The 22,416-nt window shown below is 39.4% G+C and overlaps 1 protein-coding gene across 4 annotated transcripts; it reads right to left on the reverse strand.

Annotated features, from left to right (window-relative positions):
• Positions 1-5,673: 5,673 nt before the first annotated feature.
• On the reverse strand, positions 5,674-22,416 carry LOC140583012 (beta-1,4-galactosyltransferase galt-1-like). Of its 4 annotated transcripts, none has more exons than XM_072707585.1 (3): positions 22,281-22,416; positions 13,065-13,170; positions 5,674-7,334 (listed from the first exon to the last, which is right to left on the reverse strand). In XM_072707585.1, exon 3 carries the CDS (start codon positions 7,306-7,308, stop codon positions 5,962-5,964), a length of 1,347 nt encoding a protein of 448 aa, XP_072563686.1. In that variant the 5' UTR covers positions 7,309-7,334; positions 13,065-13,170; positions 22,281-22,416; the 3' UTR covers positions 5,674-5,961. The 4 variants fall into 4 exon arrangements, with proteins under 4 accessions (XP_072563686.1, XP_072563690.1, XP_072563693.1 ...); XM_072707589.1 differs by having other exon boundaries at positions 13,065-14,135; XM_072707592.1 differs by lacking the exon at positions 13,065-13,170.

The raw sequence follows: 22,416 nt of genomic DNA on the forward strand, positions 1-22,416 counted from the left end.
GAATAGTTACTTCAGCATTAGTTCAAATACAAGAACTCGTGGCCATAGGTGGAAATTAGCGGGAGAACATTTCAAACTGGATTTAAGGAAGCACTTCTTTACACAGCGTGTAGTCAGAGTATGGAATAGTCTTCCTGATAACGTAGTGCAAGCTGAATCCTTGGGTTCCTTTAAATCAGGGCTAGATAAGATTTTAACAACTCTGAGCTATTAGTTAAGTTCTCCCCAAGCGAGCTCGATGGGCCGAATGGCCTCCTCTCGTTTGTATAGTTCTTATGTTCTTATGTACGTTATTTCATCTGCTGAAAATGGCTGTTCCTCTGACAAAAAAGAAAAATGCAGATGTTACAAATCTCTTTCAAGTAAATAACGTTGTCAGTACTTTACCAAATATCACGCGATTAGCTCTAGACACATTTAAGTTTTATAAACATTATATCTAACATTAACTGGCAAATCAGTAATGCATCGTGGCGGACAACTTTAAATTTAAATATCATGATCAAAGGCGTCATATTATGGAGGGAAATCCCGGACATTTTTCAAAAGGAATTGCAAATTGAATTTGCAATTGCGTATTCCATATGTGGACATAATTCAAATGCAATTGCAAATTTTGCATTACCGTTTGCTTTTTCGCTTTCGCGAACGAACACTGACTGCCACATTTCAAATGAAAAGTCCATTTACAATTGCATTTCCCATGTCTTACAAGGGTCAGGGGTGGGTCTATACTGTGGGGCGTGATTGTATGGGGAGTGAAGTCACTCGCAGTCGACGACCAAGAGGGGTGTGGAAGTAAATTATAATGACAAAAGTCGTTGATGGAAAAAAACACGTTGAATTACACTTATCGAATAATCCAAAATTAAGTTCCAAAACATACATATTTTAAAGTGCATGTTTATAATTCAACCACATGAATTCAGTTAATTTAATTTCGCCTCAAAATAAATTTCAAAAGAACAAATTCAGTTGAAAATATTCCATGTGTTTTATTCGCATCTTTATTATTTAAGCAGTAACATTCAGTCTTATTTCTGCTTTACAATATTCAGTCCCGTTATTTTCGCTGTTTCAAATACGCTGCCACAATTTCAGTAGTTTACGGTCCGAAATTCAACCCTCTACATCGGGAACTAGCAGGATGAGCGATAGACTGCCGATAGAGATCTTCAACATCTCCCTGTCCCCGAGCCATCGTCCCATACTGCTGGAAATCCTCCACCATCATTCCAGTTTCAAAAACATCTGCCAGCAAAAATCTGAACGACTTTAGGCCCGTGGCATTAACATCTGTGGTAATGAAGTGCCTGGAAAAACTGGTTGCCAAGCACATCAAAGACTACCTCCCTTCATCATTTGAATCCCACCAGTTAGCCTACAGGGCAAACCGTTCCACCGAGGACGCCATCGCCATCACCCTCCATGCGACGCTGAGACACCTTGACCACCCGGTTAACTATGTAAGACTGCTCTTCATAGATTTCAGCTCAGCCTTCAACACAATAAATCCGGACATTCTGATCAAAAAAATCCTGGATTTACGCCTCCCCCCCTCCACCTGCGCTTGGATTAAAGACTTCCTCTCCAATAGGCCACAGCAAGTGAGACTCGGTTGCCATCTTTCCCCTTCGCTCACACTCAGCACTGGCTCCCCCCAAGGCTGTGTGTTGAGCCCACTCCTGTACACACTCTATACATCAGATTGTTCCCCCATCCACCCCTCCAACCTCATCATAAAGTTTGCGGATGATACCACAGTGGTCGGTCTCATTTCAGGGGGTGATGAGACAGCATACAGAGATGAGGTGCAGTCACTTGCAACTTGGAGCGCATCAAACAACTTACTTCTCAACACAATAAAAACCAAGGAAGTCATCATAGACTTCAGTCGCAAACACACTGCCCATGCCCCACTAAATCTCAACGGGGACTGCATTGAGCGGGTGGCGTCAGTTAAATTCTTAGGGGTACACATCACCGAAGATCTGACTTGGTCCACCAACACTAAAGCAATGACCAAGAAGGCCCAGCAGCGTCTGCATTTCCTGAGAATTGTCAGGAAAAACCATCTGGAACAGAAGCTGCAGGTGTCCTTCTACCGGTCAGTCATCGAAAGCATACTCACCTTCAGCATCACAGTGTGGTATGCGGGATGCCCGGCAGCAGACAGGAAGGCCCTGCAGAGGGTCATTAACACAGCCCAAAAGACCATAGGCCGCCCTCTGCCCTCCCTGGAAGAGCTCGCCGACTCCCGCTGCCTTTCCAGGTCCAGGTCCATTCCCAAAGACTCTGCCCACCCAGCCCACCACCTGTTCAACCTGCTTCCCTCTGGCAGGCGGTTCAGGTCAATAAATGCCCGCACTACAAGACTTTCCAACAGTTTTTTTCCCTAGGCCATACGTTCACTTAACAAAAGCAATTACACATTGTTTGGATATTTATTTTCTTACTTTAAAAAATACTGTTTTGATAAATTTGCTTAGATGTGTATAGTACAGTATATGCTTTTCTTGTTTTATCCGGTTCATTTTGTATTTAAATGCTAAAAAAAAAACATTTCGGTGTAATTTTTTGGGGCCGGGAACCAATTAATTAGTTTCCATTATTTCTTATGGGGAAAATTCGATCAGAACTCGAACTTTTTAGGATTCGATCCGGAGTTCTGAACGGATTAATTTTGAGTTCTGAGGTACCACTGTATATGACATCTCTCTGTGTACATGTATATAATAGAGATGACAATAAAGTTTACATTTATTATTTGAAATTTATAATGTTTTTATTTCACATTTTAAATAATTCCTGACACATTTAATTAATTTCTTTATTTCCCATTTTAAATCATTCATGACACAATTAATTAATTATTGATGTATTTACTTATTTTTGGCACATTTGGCTCTCCGTAATAAACAGCAAGAGTGCAAAGAACGTCGAGGTAAGTATTGCATGGAATTTTGTAGCAATAGCTCAGGGGACAAATGAATGAATGTTGAAAGTGCTATATAAATAAAACTGAATGAAATCATCCAAACTTCCAGGATTGGTTTTGTGTGAATTTTGAATATAAGGTAAATTATTATCTGTAATTTGCCCCCAGTCTGTAATTATGAGGCACTGCCATGCCGTCTGGGGGTCCCGTGCATGTAGCCCTATGATTCCAGGAAAAGGCTACCGGGTCCCTATGACAATCATGGACAATCATGCAAATCGGCAAAAAGTGCATTTGACATTTTTTTCTTCTTTTTATTGAAAGTGTAAGTATGACAATACAGTCATTCTATTCTATTCTGTTGCATTACAGTTTTTCTCAGTTTTTTTGAGCATTTCTTAAATGACAAATAACATTTGCAAAACAAAAAGTGTAATCCCCACAACATAATGTCAGTTCTGCACAGCAGAACATCATTTCTCATCTCTTCATTCCAAATGTTTCAGTTCATATAAACTCAAATGGTTTTTATACAATTGTCAACATTTGCCATAATTTTCAGTTGCTTTGATCTAATTGATTAGCGAATGGGCTGATACTTGGCAGATGAAATTTAACACAGATAAATGTAAGGTAATCTATGCAGGGAGCAGAAATATAAAGTACAGATATTTTATGGGTTCCACTGAAATAAAGGTAGCTGATTACGAGAAAGATCTCGGTATGTATGTTGATGCTTCCATGTCCCACTCTCGCCAGTGTGGGGAAGCAATAAAAAAGGCGAACAGAATGTTGGGTTATATCTCTAGATGTGTGGAGTTTAAGTCAAGGGAGGTGATGTTACACTTATATAATTCCTTGGTAAGACCCCACCTAGAATACTGTGTGCAGGTTTGGTCACCATACCTCAAGAAGGACATTGCTGCCTTAGAAAAGGTGCAACGAAGAGCTACGAGAATGATTCCTGGTCTTAGAGGAATGTCTTATGAGGAGAGGTTAGCGGAACTGAATCTGTTTAGCCTTGAGCAAAGGAGACTAAGGGGGGATATGATTCAGGTCTATAAGATTCTAACGGGTCTGGATGCTGTTCAGCCAAATGACTATTTCAATATTAGTCTAAATACTAGAACTCGTGGCCATAAGTGGAAATTAACGGGAGAACATTTTAAAACAAATTTGAGGAAGCACTTCTTTACACAGCGTGTAGTTAGAGTATGGAATAGTCTTCCTGCTAGTGTAGTGGAAGCTAAAACCATGGGTTCCTTTAAATCAGAGCTAGATAAGATTTTAACAACTCTGAGCTATTAGTTAAGTTCTCCCCAAACGAGCTTGATGGGCCGAATGGCCTCCTCTCGTTTGTAAATTTCTTATGTTCTTACGTTCTTATTGTAGTTTCCCATTGTGATAATTTTACACAAAAAATGATATATGTGTGTAATCGTGTTAACCACCACATGCAATACAGTTAACTAAGCTTTCAAAATATTTAAAAATATTTCCATAAACTGCAAAGATACACCATTGCTGTGTTTTTGGCTTCCACAGTACATGATTTAGTTGTCATTTTGTTGTTCTTGCATTGCCATGTTGCTGTTTTTTGTGTTATGCAGGACTGTGTGACTTTTTTTGTTTGCTATTGTACTGTGTCTTCAGCTCTGCAGAAGTTACATGTACATGCAAGTGCTTTCTCGTAAACTCTACATACTGTAATTTGCATTCTTTAGAAATTTGCATTCTTTAGAAATGTTGGCCCATATTGATAGGATAGCATCTTGCAGTTGATGGAGATTTGTGGGATGCACATCCAGGGCACGAAGCTCCCGTTCCACCACATCCCAAAGATGCTCTATTGGGTTGAGATCTGGTGACTGTGGGGGCCATTTTAGTACAGTGAACTCATTGTCATGTTCAAGAAACCAATTTGAAATGATTCGAGCTTTGTGACATGGTGCATTATCCTGCTGGAAGTAGCCATCAGAGGATGGGTACATGGTGGTCATAAAGGGATGGACATGGTCAGAAACAATGCTCAGGTAGGCCGTGGCATTTAAACGATGACCAATTGGCACTAAGGGGTCTAAAGTGTGCCAAGAAAACATCTCCCACACCATTACACCACCACCACCAGCCTGCACAGTGGTAACAAGGCATGATGGATCCATGTTCTCATTCTGTTTACACCAAATTCTGACTCTACCATTTGAATGTCTCAACAGAAATCGAGACTCATCAGACCAGGCAACATTTTTCCAGTCTTCAACTGTCCAATTTTGGTGAGCTCATGCAAATTGTAGCCTCTTTTTCCTATTTGTAGTGGAGATGAGTGGTACCCGGTGGGGTCTTCTGCTGTTGTAGCCCATCCGCCTCAAGGTTGTGCGTGTTGTGGCTTCACAAATGCTTTGCTGCATACCTCGGTTGTAACGAGTAGTTATTTCAGTCAAAGTTGCTCTTCTATCAGCTTGAATCAGTCGGCCCATTCTCCTCTGACCTCTAGCATCAACAAGGCATTTTCGCCCACAGGACTGCCGCATACTGGATGTTTTTCCCTTTGCACACCATTCTTTGTAAACCCTAGAAATGGTTGTGTGTGAAAATCCCAGTAACTGAGCAGATTGTGAAATACTCAGACCGGCCCGTCTGGCACCAACAACCATGCCACGCTCAAAATTGCTTAAATCACCTTTCTTTCCCATTCTGACATTCAGTTTGGAGTTCAAGAGATTGTCTTGACCAGGACCACACCCCTAAATGCATTGAAGCAACTGCCATGTGATTGGTTGATTAGATAATTGCATTAATGAGAAATTGAACAGGTGTTCCTAATAATCCTTTAGGTGAGTGTATAGCATTTTATATGTAGCAGCTTTATTAGAAAATCATTTGATGGACTTCAGTTAAATTGCTTATGTATCTATCAGATCTAAACAACATTTTTTTGGCTTTTGGTAAGTTATATTAATACAAAAATAAGACATTAGTAGGAAAAAAACATTTGTAGAAGTTAAATACTGAAGTAACATACTTCAGTTGTAGATCCCTGATTTATACAGCACACTGTCAATATTTTGTACAAGGTCCTTCTGATACTCCCACAGCTTTGTGTCCACAATGAGTTGCTCTTTGGTGAGTCTCCCCTGTAGAGGAACTCTGACATGTATAATTCTGCACACATCAGGTGGAACTCTCAATGTGTCTCCATAATTCTTCAGCACTGAATGCACTGATGTCTGCACCACTTGCCTTGGGTCTATGATCATCTTGGTGGGGTTGTAAACATTTTTCCTGTCAGGTTCCCGGTAAATGTGTTCCATGATGTTTATTCCGGGAACCTTATCCCATTGTGTTAAATGGAATCGGCCCATATCATCAAAGTGGGTTTTGGGGAAGATATGATTCTCGATAAGAAAGACTCCTACTGTAGGGTTTTGTCTTTGCAGGTCCTCTAGGAGAAGCTCCAGTGTAGCATGTTGATAAGGCACAATTATTTCATCAATGTCGTTCAGCAGAAGATACTTGGATCTGTACATGTTTCTGTAGATACAGTCGTTCAGAGTAGTTAACTGCCCATAGTAATGGAGGTCACCTTTATGTTCTTCAAAGTTCCAGCCTTTGGAGGGATTGAGGAACTGATCTATTGGCCATGGGAGGATTTCAAGTGTACCCTCTTCCCTGTAGAACTGCAGAACCTTATCAAGGTCTGGACCACAGCTGGTGTTATAGATGACCACCTTCTGTATGCCCAGGAGTTTGTACACTTCTATGGTCTGCACAAACTGCAGTACATTGTTATAAGTTCCAAAGAGATTGGAGATGCAGACAGTGAAGCTGTATTTGAAGTTGTGCTCTTTCCTCTCTCTGTTTCGTATGGGTAGGAAGATCATATCTGGAATGTCTGAGGTGTGCACAGAATTACTGATGGTGACATTTGTAGCATCACACTTTGGTTCAGTTTTACACAGCAGGTCTGTGGTCTGGTAAGGGAACCCAAAATGATCACGGTGTATGTCGACCTCTGCTACTGTAACCAAAAATCCATGTTGAGCACAACCAACTATACAATACAGTCTTCTGGCATCATCCCTCCTAATTATACTAATGATACGAATGGTTCCATCAATCCTGTGATCTTTGTAGGCAGAGACCAGGAAATGCTTTGTGTCCTTAATTGGCGTTATATTTTGCTCAGTCAAGTTCTTTGCATGCTGATTACTCAGATCAGCTGTTATATATAAATAATTTCCCCATAAATGTGGATATATAGTCAGATTCCACCCTAAGGGAATTTTAAAGACTATCCTATAAATTATCCACATAATTCCAAGAAGTATTAATGACAAAAAAAAAACTTTTTTTGAACAAGTTTTCTCCATGAAGTTGCAACTGCTGGTTTGGAAACCTGGAGAGAGAGAAAAAATATATAAATGCACAATGCCTTAACTGTTTTATAATTTGGTCCATAAATTTGAAGCAATTAAAGTGAAGAATTTTCATTTGTTTTCAAAATTTCATTTTTTCTATGCAGAAACAAAGATCATTAGATCACTTGCAGAGGAATAAATTACATTCATTAAATTACAAATGGTCCCTTAACGCTGTGTTTCAGTATTTTTCTGAGTACTGGAAAACCTTGATCTGATAGTTTGCTTAGTTGAATATGAGATTCATTCTTCAGGCCCATTTTTCCACCATGCAATTCTCAACTATTCCCAATTCCAAGTTGTTTGCTTGTTAGCAGAAGAGTCTTTCCATGCTTCACCAATTTTTATTGTTATCTGGCAATAAATTGACCATAAATTATTTAACCTTTCAGCCCATAACAGCAATTCAGCAAACCACCCACTGAAAACGAGGTTTAGAAGTTCTCTTGTGCTTTTGCCAGACTGCATTCTACATGCTGTCTAGGCACCCATCTGTCAACATACTCACCCAAAACAACTGACTTCCCCCTACATGTCACGTCCCGATCGTGCCGCGCCCCCTCGTTAACCTCGTGTTGAATTCTCATGTGATTGGCTGTTTCTAGTCTTGTCCAATGGAGTCTGTGTATTTTAGTGCTTCCCAGTTAGTCTTTTCCTAGTCTTGTCATTAAAGTCTTGTAGTCGCTGACGTTTCTCTGTGCCCCCGATTGTGTTCTCCCTCTAATAAACCCCGAGTTTACCCCTTATACTTGGACTCCCGTGTTTCCCTTCCTGTCGTACCTTCAGCGTCCTGACATTACACATGTCAACCAACAGGACACTCTGCTATAACACAGGCACTTCTTGGACCGTCACCGGAATCAATAACTGCACTGTGCACCATATCATAAAATATACTGGGACATGTTTATAATGGTCATACTTTTTATCCATATGACTGGTGCTATTTTATTTTTTTTATCTTACACTGTTTAATAGTCTATGCATGACTATACGATTGCACTATTGTTTTTTAGTTCACTATTCAGCTATATATGTGTAGCCTATATATATTACATATAAATTACTGTAATTGTATTGCCCAGATGCAGAGTACATACGGTTTTGGGACTGGTGTGCTGCCACCGCTGTAGACACTTGATACCATTAATAAGAAAACTCAAAAAATATTTGATGGATTTTTTTTCAAAGTTTAAAGACAAATTATGGATGATGAACTGGAACTGTTCAAATTTTGAGACAGATCTTCCCAAAATTAAAGCAGCACACATAGTGATGGCAAGGAGAAGGACAGCCTTAGACCTGATCTTGTTACTGCAATAAGAAAAAAGTACAGGTATCACCTGCTTTATGAATGTTCCTACATTAGCACCTGTTTTCTCCAACCAACGGAAATCTAAAGAGGATTTCCGCTTTTACGAAAAAAGGAGTAAACTTGTCCGGGTGTGTGTAACAATCAGTGTACACGTGCTGTGTAAGTGTCTATGTGGGCACATGTTACTGTCCAGATAAGGCTCCCTTTAAATAACAGTGAAATATTGCACATTAAATGTAATTGGGGTAGAAAAATAATTCCTTCTGCTCAATTTTGCCCTGTTGCATCTCCTTTTCTGCATTTCCGCGTAACTTTCATTTTAGCACCGGTGCTTGTGGTCATCTTGTGGTTGCCTATTTATGCATACTGTGGCCTTGTGAACTCCAAAACAATCCCCTTCAGCCATCTGATAACTCCATGTAGCACAAAAATGCAAAGCTACGAGTTCCTCTACTTCCATGCATGGCAGCAGGTCTAACCTTCTCACTGAGGTATATGATACATTCTTTAGTAAACCAATACCGCTGGGAAAACTCACCATTGCTTTAAAAAAATTCAATTGTGTTTAACCTGTCTCAAATTTTTCTGCATGGGACCCTTTCCTCCGATCCCACCCAGCAAAGAATTGGAGCCATGTTGTCAATAAAACATACCTAATATAAACCTCCTCGAGGGGTGGTTTAAATTTGACTGCTAATCCAGCTTTATATTAAGTGTAAATTCACTGGTGCAACAGACTTGAATTTAATCTAGGTTAAAGTGGAAATGAAATTACCAAAGGTTTAGATTTAACCAGAATTGGTTACAAACTATTATTTTGTATGTTAAAAATTGTCATGACCTGCTCGTTCGATCCTCCTGTGTGCCAGGCCCCCTCATCAACCTCATGTGAATTCCTGATTGTTCTGCATTTCCGTCATTAAGTCCTGTGTATTTAAGTCCGCGTTCAAGTCAGTTTCCCTAGGTCTGTCATTGACGTTGTTTGCCGTGTGGTCCCTTCTCTGCCTGTTCTCCTGAATAAACCCTTAGTTCCTGATTCATCGTCTTCCTTCTTCCTGATTCCCCGCCCCGTATTCCCTGCTCGTCCGACCGGTCATAACAAAAATTCATTGAAAGTAGCTTTTTTTCTAGGAGAAGAGGAGTACCGTACAGCTGAGGTTGGCTGCTGAAGTGTTAAAACGCTGCTCAACAATTGACCCCTGCCAACAACTGACCACAGTCTCCCCAATTCAAAACAAAAAATAATTCTTATGCTGGGGAGAAAAATGTCTTTACAAGTGCAATTCACAACTGAAGCAGCCATCAACCTGCAAACGTAAAAGCCAGTATTGCCAAGCCCCAATGGGATAAATAAGCTTAGTGTTTAATCCTATAGGTAAAGAACAGCTACAGGAAAATATGTTACAGTGTGAACTTTAAATGAATCACTCTTCACTCATTTGAGACTGCAAAAGGGGATGTTTGCTTTCTGCCACACCCAGAAAGAGCCAGAATGGGAGGCTCGTATAGGCTGCCGGGGGGGGGGGGGGGTTATTCGAAATAAGAAAGAACAGAGCTGAGACCAATCTAAGCTGAAAATTGTTTATAAGCTGATAAAGTAAATGCACACTCATGCAATTGTGTCTGCTAGTGCCATCTGCACCCTTTCCATCATTACTTGTCTCCACAGCACATTAGCACAGTGTGTAGAAGGCATGGAATCCATCTTTCCTACGCTTTGAAATGACCACTCTGAATTGTGAAATGTTTTTCATTTAGGCATTTTGTATGAAACTAAACTTTTCACGGTGAGTCGGAAGGGCATGTGTTGTTAACCAATGACATGCAACACCGTTTGCTTGACAGGTATGTCACTAAGTCAACAGCAGGACTCATATGGCTGTTAAACTCGATATCGGACTGGTCATCCTGGTACCCAGAGTGCCCAATCATTTTCATTGACGCAACAGTAGCTGGACTTTTTTTTTTCCCAGCAGAAGCTTTGTGATTCGTAATAAAATCATTTCAATTTATCAATTTTTGAATTTAGCGTGTGAATTAATAATTCATTTGGTAAGTAGCCGCATGTTTTCCTCAGGTACGTAGTACAAATTTAAATGTTGCAAAATGTTTTTGTTTTACCAAACACTATAAAAAATGAAACACCTAAATAGGCTTAACTAGACTAAACACAATAACTATTGTGCTAAAGCTCTCTCCCAAAGATACTAATGCCCTTGCTCGCTAATTTGATTCCATGAAAATGGATCATTTACCTCATGCTGAACACAAACAAAAAAAATTAGCTTGCTAGCATAAACACCAAAACATTATATATAAATCTCTAAGTTCTACTTAAAAATACAGTGGACATAAAAATTGTACACACCCCTGTTAAACTACCACGATTTAGTGGTGTAAAAAGATGAAACCACAATTAATTTCAAAACTTTCCCCACCTTCAATGTGACCTATAACCTGTACAATTCAATTAAAAAAACAAACCTGTTAGGGGGAAAATATAAAAGATAAAAAAGCATCCAATAAGCTGGTTGCATAAGTGTGTACACCCTCAGACTAATGCTTTGTTTAAGCACCTTTTGATTTAATAATAGCATTCAGTCTTTTTGGGCACACATCTGCCATAAAGTGACTCTGATTAACTCCAAATAAAGTTGAGCTGTCCTAGTAGGATTTTCCTAACATTTACTCAGTTGCATCCTAGAGAAAAGGCCATAATTCACAGAGAGCTTACAGAGCATCAAAGGGATCTCATTGTAGAAACGCATCAGTCAGGAGAAGGGTACAAAAAATTTGCATGGCGTTAGATGGGTGATTCTACAGAAACGGTGCCGTTTGTGATTGAGAAGGATGGTAAAGTACATTACAAATTTAGATCTTTTTTGATTTGATAATACCTGATAATGTCATTACTGTATAAAAAATACTTTTCCCCACCTAAACATAGAAAATTAAGTTTTTTTGCATATTTGTCTGACACAAGTCACATTTTAATTCAACCCCGTCACAGCTGTTTTGTAATTCCGCTATTATTTTTTACAATAGGCTTATGAGCTGCCAATAGCATGGCCTAGCAGTTTGTGTCCCTTGTAATTAATATTATACAGTGGTACCTCAGTTCTCGAACTCATTAGAACTCAAATTTCTTAAAAGTCGAACCAACCAGTTTGAAAAAAAAAAAAAACCTAGAACTCGATCTGAATCTCAGAAGTCAAACCGTGAACGTCGACCTAAGATAATTTGTACACGCGAGGAAATGAGTCACGGGGCACGTCTCTCAGCGGAAACAAAGGGTAACACTTTAGTCTAAGCTTCGCATTCGCTGTGATAGCATCGTGCATGTTTACACTAGCTGAATACATATATTTAGACAGTAAAAATACATTAAGACAATGATAGACAGTGACAGTAATTATTATTATTATATAATAAAATGCATTTAAATATAAAGATTTCTTATTGATTATTTTAATATTAATAATAAACCATTAATACATTTAATTATAATAATATTGCCGTCAGCTGGGACGGACTGGAGACAAAGGCGCAGACTTCAGGGTATCGGGGAATACGGGGTTTAATTACAGGTAAGGCAGGCAAAACACAGATGGACAATACAATGACCGAACTGTGGAAACAAACTGAAATGTGGACTAAGCATATCCATCCATCCATTGTCCAACCTGCTTATCCTACTGGGTTGTGGGGGGTCTGGAGCCTATCCTGGAAGCAACGGGCATGAGGCAAGGAACATCCTGGGGGGCTAGCCCATAGCAGGGCACACTTGCACACCATTCACCCACACCTAAGGGCAATTTAGCAATGCCAATTAGCCTCAGCATGTCTTTGGACTGTGGGGGGAAACTGGAGTACCCAGAGGAAACCCCACGACAACATGGGGAGAACATGCAAACTCCACACACATGTGACCCAGGCGGAGACTCAAACCCAGGTCCCAGAGGTGTGAGGCAACAGTGCTAACCACTGCACCACCATGCCGCCCCTTGGACTAAATACAGAGGACTATATGACAACAACCAGAAACAGCTGACCACACGGGGAACTCACACGAGGTTAACAAGGGGGCGTGGCACACGGAAGGACACATTGTTTGGATACATAAATTTTATTTTCTTACTTTTACAAATTACTGTTTTGATAAATGTGCTTAGATGTGTTTAGTACAGTGTCACGTTTGGTCAGGAAGAGAGACAGGGATCCAGGAATGCGGTGAGAACAGGAGTTTAAAGCGGCAACAGCTGGGTACACTGTATCTTCAGTCCCGGTGCCCGGATCGTGAGCTAGGGACTGGGGCGAGTGCCCCAGTTTGACAGGTAAGCCGGGGAGAGGCGTGCAGTACTCGTAGTCGCAGTCCAGAAGCAGAGGACGTTACCGGGAAGATCCGTCCGACGAAGAGGCACAAGACTGGAACACACAGGGAGGGATGAACAGGAGAAGCTGGGCTCGGCGGGACAGGTGGGTCAGGTACGGGATCTGGACTGAGGAAGGAAGGCAAAGAGGTAAGGAACGAACATGGGGCAGGCAGGTAAGGCGAGGGCAGGCAGGTAAACGGAAGACAGGAGAATTGCTCAGTAAGGCTTCGTGACATATGCGCAATACTTTGCGAGTGCTTCTTGGGCTTGTTCTTCTTTTAAAGGGGTTACTTGTTCCCTAATGCAGTGCACCTGTCTGGCCCCGCCCCTGTGAGCATATACAGTATATGCTCTTCTTATTTTATCCGGTTCATTTTGTGTTTAAATGCTAAAAAAACATATTTAGGTGTAATTTTTTGGGGTCGGGAACCAATTAATTGGTTTTCCATTATTTCTTATGGGAAAAATTCGATCAGAACTCCAACTTTTTAGGATTCGATCTGGATTTCTGAACGGATTAAGTTTGAGTTCTGAGGTACCACTGTATTTTTATTAGATAGAAAATAAAGGAAACCCCTGAATTTCTACTTCATAATCTGCAAAAGCATAACTGTTTGTCGTTGAACATTGTATTTTTGCTAGAAAAGTGCAATAATATCATGTAATGTTTACAAAATATAACTTGACATATTTGTCATAACATAATACAAACAATAAAAAACATCTTGAAGCTTTATTTTGTTTATTTATGACAACAAAGGTCAAATATGTATCTCATAACAAGATTGAATGTTTCAGAACAGGTTTGAACATGTTGTAACAGGGTTGATCGCCCAAGGACCAATTTGTCATCAGTTTTAGGAGTCCTTTATGTGAGCTGTGAGTGCTCTGTGGTGACGTAAAGTCTTTCTGACCTCATTTGTGACATTTCTGTCAGCTGTGGTTCCTGGCAAATCCTTGCTTACACGCTGAAGCCCTTTTTTGTATTTCGCTTTGTTTCCTCTCTTGTTGAAGTAATTTCTCTAGTTCTGCTATCTGCCTTTTCAACTTCTCTCGTTTTTCTAGATTTTTTCTTCCCCTGTATAGATTGTCTAAAACAGAAAATAGATACACAACCAGGTTCATAACAACTCAGTAGAAGCCAATCAGTGTCCCTCTCTCTCCCCCTCACTCACTTGCACACACACACACACACACACACACATGCAAACCTACACTTTCTCTAACATGTACATACACCTTACTACTGATTCCACACTTGAAATATCTTTTCCTAACCTTGAAGCCTAATGAGACATCAGCTCATCTCTTTCAGGACTTTGTGGAGGGGTTGCAATACTGTTTATTGGCTTGTTGCCTTTTCGTTTGCCGCTCCTTTGCCTTTCTGCACATCTTTCCCCTCATCCTTTGACCTCTCTCATTTAGAGCTTGTATACTTTTCTTCTTCCCTGCCTCAACATCTCTTTTCCATCTCTGCCGTTTATTAATGAGGCATCTTGCCCTTCGTCCTGGATCAGCATTTCTTCTTGCCCTGTACTCTCTTTGCCTTTCTGCTGCTGTTTTTGCCATCATTTCATCTGAAAGTATTGACAAGTCAGTGTCCTTTTGATAAGTAACTGGTAAAATGAACATGAACTTGAAAGCAATACTGAAAATTTCTCATATGGGAATGAGAGGCAAGATCACAGTCACTTATACAACTTTCGTTGTAAAAAATCCTCAATTTTTTTAGTTGCAATTCAAACCACTGACAGCCACTAATACAAACATCTACATAAGTTCCAAAATATCATGTGTATATGAATATACATTAAATATTGTAAAGATATTCATCCCTGTAGCAGTCACTCAACCACATGACACTGAAAAATGTAATGGGGTTGAATGTGATGGTGTTGAACATTTTGTCTTAATCTGATGCTAATTCTTAACGCTAGCAGCTAGCAGGATGACACAGCATTCTGTGGCTTAGATATTGTTGTATTTTATAGTTATAAAACTTGTTTTTTGATAAAACCTTCTAAACTCTGTGTTTTCCCCCCAAAGGTGTTGAACACCTAAGCCTGACGGAACCTATTTTCATAAAAAACATAAAATATTTATGAGAATTGAGAAAGTAGTTTACCGCTTGTCCCATCGTGCTGTTCAAGAGACTTTGATGATTCCAATTCCTCATAAATGATGTCACAGAATCAAACCATTATTTTATTAAATGGAGGTGGTGGTGGTTTCATTACGGGGTTGAATTAAACACAGGGACTGAGAAAAATACTTAAATTTCCCTTAAATTCAATCTCTTCCAAAGAAAATATATTATACATGGGAAGTATAGCAGTGCCTAATTTTGCAAAAAAAAGTTTAGTATTATTTAACATTATTAATTCAAATTTGTCCATGCTGTTGGTATGATGGAAAATCGAGACAGGCAAAATTCTTCGTACTCTTTGGAAAAACACAAATATAAAAGTTGAAATAAATGTCATTATGACTTTTTTTTTCTCTGCTAATTATTAAAAAACATAATAATTGGAAATGATGCAGTTCAAATGCAGATTTATGAATGTTATGAAAAGTGGTAGCAGCATTACATCTTGGGACACTGAACCTACTGAAATGGCACCAAATCTGTAGAATGACCCAGGTATACCATGGAACACAGTGAAGACAGTCATCAAGAAGTGGAGAAAATATGGGACAATAGTGGTGTCACCGAGAACTGAACATCCCTCTAAAATTGATGAAAAGACTACTGGGGTATGTACACTTTTTAGTACACTATCTATACTGTACTTTGATCTGTACTTACTGTTCTGTGTACTCAGTGTATAAACTGTAATAAGATTGTTAATTGTTTGTTCAGATATATGTATTGTGCAAAAGGAACATAAACTCCTGTTATCTCTTGAAAGATGCCATCCCAGTGAGTGAATGTTAGTGTGATCGATGATGGCGTGCATGTCCAGTTAGCCAAACACGGCAATGTACAGAGGAAAAAACGTCAGATACTGAAAATGCTGACTGATCCGGTTTCATTTGTGGCTAAACAGCAACTGGCATTTAGGGGACGTGATGAGAGTGATAACTCTGACAACAAAGGACATTATAGGGAGTTTACAGATGGGCCTGATAGATGAAGCATCACTTTCTAAGCATCTGCTGATCACAAGCAAATAGTCACACAATAGAAGGCTCGGGAAACAGGCCATATCTGACTGAAGGTAGCAACCAATGGAACATGTTTAGGATTACAGTGTAATGAATATTTTAATATTTATTCTATTATTCATAGTAATGACTAATATATGACAAGGTCTGAAATTATACCTGGGTTGTTGGGTGGTCAGTCTGCTTCACTAAAAAGTTTTGTCCACAGTACAACAGCAACATCATGCTGGGAACTAATAATAAAATCGAGTTTGTGTTTTGATGACACATGATTTTGTTATAGCAAAATAATAACCAGGCTAAAAAGACTACATAAAATTACAGAAAGGCCTAAATAAAATCCTAACAAAAAACATGATTTTATGGCAAATAGCAGTTACTGTAACCAGCCAAATGAAAAAAATCAGTTTTTGTAACAACACTTAATCGTTAGTCATTAACAATTGTTAGTTGCTAATAAGTAAAAATTAAAATTGCTGTTTTCATAAAATGTGAGTATTGGAACTTGTAGTCTATTTGAAATGCAATATAGACTCAATATACGTTTTTAAACAGTATATTGTACATTTAGAATGTGTTATGTCAATATTTTGAGTAAAAAAAAATGTGTGTCTTGGAAGTTTTATCATCAAGAAGGTGTATGTGGGACCGGAATGGTAGAGGAGCATTGATCTAATGGCCCAGAGGATCTGCAGTTGTGTGTTTGTGTTGCTGTCACTGTGACAGATGCACAGCCTGCCAGCCAGGTTCCAGGGCTGCATGCTGTAAGGCCTCAAACACGCTATGCATAGATAACCCTTGTGAGGGGGGCTGTGCAGTGCCAGAGTCGCCAACCTGCTAGTGCAGTGACATTTACATCTCCCATCATGCAAAGCGACGCACTTTTGTGTTTGATGTAAATAATTCCCCACCATTAGGGTGTTTAAACTAGAGTAGGGTAAAGGCATTTTTGTTGCCTGCAGTTGGAGTTTGTCAAATACACTGTCTTTGTAAGGATTTTCCTGCCACACTTAAATAAAGATCATACTGTACATATGTGACCTGATCCTTTGTTTCAAACTTTCAAAAAGTATCAGTTTGCTAAGGAGAAATGATCCGTCAGTGACAATGAGAAAGTTGGAACTGACTATCATTCAGAATTGTGGAGCTGAGGTGCATATTTACACTGACACACTGACAATATATCTAAGCACTTTGGTTCTCATGGTCAAAACGATGCTGATTGTACTTTTCATTTTGGTGGCACTAACTAATTCATCGGTGTAATTATTTGCTTTTGAGACATGAGCTAATTGTTTTGGTTAAGTTACACAGGTTTTTACAGCTTAACCGTCGTGTTGTGCTATATGTATTAACTGTTTTGGAAAATGCTCTTATAGTCTTGAGAATATTAAGTATGTTTCAGGAAATGTACCAGAGCAATCAAGGAAATCTGTAATGCTGAATCCCAGGGACCTCAACTAAAGAGGAGTCTGAAGTAACCAACACTAGACATCTATAATAGAGCAGGGGCCTCTCTGATAATTACTCTATTAGTACTGCAGAGTGGGGGAGGGGGGGTTGATCATGCAGATTAAATTGTGGAGTTTCCCAGGTGAGTAGTCCTGGTATAGTTAGTATGTTTACCTTTACCTGAGTGAAACTACACAAATCAGAGGGGCTTGGGGGGGGGTATATTTTCAAAGTGGATGGTTTTTGTCATTTTTTTTCTCAAGGGAGATGGCATCCACCCCCATCAAACGACAACCTGAGCCCTGGTCACATGATACCCACAAAATGGAGGCAGACTGCCAGCCAGAGTAGGAAGAGCAGTGCCCAGGACCCGGCACAGCAATCAGAAATCAAAGGTCGTGCCTTTTCCTGCCTTTTATTCATGTCTGCCATTGACCCAGGTGCTCTGAAACACGGCATCCCTAAATCCAACAACTACTCATAAACCTGGAACGATAACCTAGACCAGGGGTGTCAAACTGCAGTCCTGGGGGGCTGCAGCCCCGTGTAGCTTAGTTCTTTCCCTGTTCCACCACAAATGATTCAGTTCAACAGCTATGTGGTAATTATAGACCAAGAAGTTGAATCAGGTGTGTTAAACGAGGGGAAACCCAAAAACGTGCAGGGCTCCGGCCCACCAGGACTGGAGTCTGACACTTGTGACCTAGACAATCCACTGGAGGCTATTGCGCTGATAACTTCATATCCACTGATTAAATTAGCTACAGTGTAAGCCTGTCAAAAAAGCTCATTAAAGATTGTTCACTGTCTGGGAAACAAAATAATTTCTTGTTGATCATATGGTGCTTCACATGGACTCAGACCTGTCCTTATTATCAGAACCCCCCCCACCCCCCCCCGAGTCCAAAGACTCCAATGCAGACTGCGACCGAGATATGATATGATATGAGCCTTGCAGGCCAACATAAAAACATGACACTGGCAAACACAAACCAGGAGCCTGTAATACCTGTGCGTACAACAGAACATCTGCTGACAACATCGGCTGTCTATCGAGGCTCAGTTATATGTCATGTCTCAGAGTCAAAGCTTTCAGGTAGAAATACACTTATTGGCTTTATATTCAGGACCCAGGAAACTGGAACTATTTTGCATTAATTCCAGACACACTCTCAACTGCCTTGGGGCAACGGTTTTGCATATGTAGATATAAATATATAAAAACAATCAACTTTTTTTTAAACAAACAAATAAAAATGATTAGTTCAAGATCAACAGGAATTATGGAGAAACAGATCACACCTGTTGTTACAGTGTAGCAAACAAACAATGCGGAAACACCAACAAGATTACAAATAAGTAAATCAAACAAAACCCACAATATAAAAAAGGGAAAACAATGGTTTATGCCAAAACCCAGGCACACTTTGTGTATCATGCTTTGACTTAAATAAAATCAATGCAAACTGCTTCCTAATAGCTAATAGCAAAAAAAAATTGAATAGTAAAACCGTTTTTGCAAACCAACACAGGTGGAATGGTACTCTATCAGCATATCTCCTGTGGAGTACTATGGAGGGAAATCCCGGACATTTCTCAAAAGGAATTGCAAATTGCATTTGCAATTGCGTTTTCCATTTGTGGACGCATAAAATGTGACATAATTCAAATGCAATTGCAAATTTTGCATTAACGTTTGCTTTTTCGCAAACTGACTGACACATTTCAAATGAAAAAGCAAGGATAACTTATTGTGGCCCTCAACTAATAGGTTTTTATGTAAGTAATTCTCTAGCTGCATTAATTATCACCAAACTTATCTTGCAAACGTAAGATGCCTGCGGGCAACTATACAAGCTGCAAGCTGGCCAGCTAGGTAGTTGGGATGGGATAGTAGTGGACTTGGGGACTGACAGGTCCGTGATGTCGGCGATGACACCAGAAGGGACCTTAATAGCACTTTGAAAGTATGATATGCCTAATTAATTAAGGAAAAGACTGTGAATTAAGATGAAATCGCGTCCTGTTTATGAACATCAGTATATAATATCGTGCTAAACATTTGTTTTCTTACATAATTAATAGTTATAATGCACTATTTATACAAATTACATCAAGTCATGAGTCAGTTGCTGGTGCCCTTATCATTATACAGTACCTGTTGCCAGCAGCTTTCATAACCGACTGTCGTTATCATAAATTTATCACGCTGATTTAAACTTTTGGTGTGTAAACCTTGTAGTTGCCCGAAGGCATCTTACGTTAGCAAGATAAGTTTGGTGATAATTAATGCAGCTAGCGAATTACTTACATAAAAACCTATTAGTTTGGCGGCGCAATAAGTTATCGTAGATAACTATATCGAAGAGAACTCTATCGGCAGTCTATCGCTCATCCTGCTAGTCCCCGATGTAGAGGGTTGAATTTCGAATCGTATTTTAAACCACTATAATTGTAGCAGCGTATTTGAAACAGCGAAAATAACGGGACTGAATATTGTAAAGCAGAAATAAGAGGACTGAATGTTACTGCTTGAATAACATGGAATATTTTCAACTGAATTTGTTCTTTTGAAATTTATTTTGAGGCGAAATTAAATGAACTGAATTCATGTGGTTGAATTATAAACATGCACTTTAAAATACGTATCTTTTGGAACTTAATTTTGGATTATTCGATAAGTGTAATTCAACGTGTTTTTTTCATCAACGACTTTTGTCATTAATTTACTTCCACGCCCCTCTTGGTCGTCGACTGCGAGTGACGTCACTCCCCATACAATCACGCCCCATAGTATAGACCCACCCCTGACCCTTGTAAGACATGGGAAATGCAATTGCAAATGGGACTTTGCTTTTTCATTTGAAATGTGGCAGTGTTCGTTCGCGAAAGCGAAAAAGCAAACGGCAATGCAAAATTTGCAATTGCATTTGAATTATGTCACACTTTATGCGTCCACATATGGAATACGCAATTGCAAATTCAATTTGCAATTCCTTTTGAAAAATGTCCGGGATTTCCCTTGTAAGACATGGGAAATGCAATTGCAAATGGACTTTGCTTTTTCATTTGAAATGTGGCAGTCAGTGTTCGTTCGCGAAAGCGAAAAAGCAAACGTTAATGCAAAATTTGCAATTGCATTTGAATTATGTCCAGTACACATACAACGATGCACACCGATTATTTTTGCGCTTCAAAACATTTCGTGATTTGTGCAAAATCGTGTTAATAGCTAATATTATAGGTGCTGTCAGCTGTAATGACATGGTGGTTTAGCATTTTGGGCTCATGGCGACTGATGCACACCCCTTTGTTTCCCAGATTGCTTTACGTACAAATTTTAATTATTTTCTGAATGTTTGAATGTATCCGTATAATGTGCAATGGGACAATACATGAATGGGTTAATAACTTTAAAACTAGACAAGACAGACACTTCTAGTGAAGTGTGCTTTGATCAGTGGACTACAGGGAACAATGCACACCCCTTGGATTTTCAGAATAACTTTCTATCAGTTATTAATTATATATTGTATCCATATTACATGGCATAGGGGTAATGCACTAAAGGGTTAATAGCTCTGAAACAAAATGAGACAGCCATGTCCTATGCAGTGTGCATGGATCAGGGGAACCTGGGGGACAATGGACACCCCTTGGATTTTCAAGATCACGTTCTCTAAAACAGCTATTAATTAATACACTGTGTGCATATTACATGCCATAAGGGCAATGCACTAAAGGGTTAATTGCTCTGAAACAAAATGAGACAGTCATGTCCTATGAAGTGTGCCTTGATCAGTGGAGTCAGGGGGCAATGCACACCCCTTGGATTTTCAAGATCACTTTCTGTCTAACAGTTTAATTATTACATCATATCCATATTACATGCCATTGCTCCATTTCATACCTATTGACAGTCCATTGATAACACAAATTAATCCATAAGTAAGTTGTAAAGTGTGATTTAGGCAGTGCACCGTGGGACAAAGTAAATGTAGGCTATCACAGCTGAATTGCTTGATTACGTGTTTCGTAATTGGTGTGCATCGTTGTCTGTGTACTGGACAACACGATTCTGTCATTAAAAACGCCCCACCTTACTTCTGTGAAAAGTTATTAAAGCTAGAAACTTGTTTCGAGATACTAAGTCGCAATTGCGAGATATAAAGTCGGAATTGCGAGATATAAAGTCAGAATTCTGACTTACTAAGTCGCAATTGCGAGATATAAAGTCGGAATTGCGAGATATAAAGTCGGAATTGTGACTTACTAAGTCGCAATTGCGAGATATAAAGTCGGAATTGTGACTTACTAAGTCGCAATTGCGAGATATAAAGTCGCAATTGCGAGATATAAAGTCGGAATTGTGACTTACTAAGTCGCAATTGCGAGATTCCGTGGCTTATATTTTTTTTACTACCTGGCGGAAACGGGCTTCCATAATATGCTGATTAAGTCTCTATAAGAAAAAAAAAATCTAAGCCTTCCAGATGAGGCAGGAAACCTTGTCACTATCAGAGCTACCGTAAGAAAAAGCTCAGTGATATTAGTATGAAGCCATGAAGCGTTTATTTGATCTTATGAGTTTCTCTAAAATAAAACATGAAGCAACTTACTTGAGCTCTGGGATGAATCCAAATAACTGAATTATTCCCTACAGTGTTTTAGATCAGCAAGTTGCATCGGCAAGGTCATATAGCATAATTCTCTTCCTCACAAACACAGCTGAACCACCAGTGAGGCTGCCTTACA

Source organism: Paramormyrops kingsleyae, chromosome 2, assembly GCF_048594095.1.
Source record: "Paramormyrops kingsleyae isolate MSU_618 chromosome 2, PKINGS_0.4, whole genome shotgun sequence".
NCBI classification, from domain to species: Eukaryota; Metazoa; Chordata; class Actinopteri; order Osteoglossiformes; family Mormyridae; genus Paramormyrops; species Paramormyrops kingsleyae.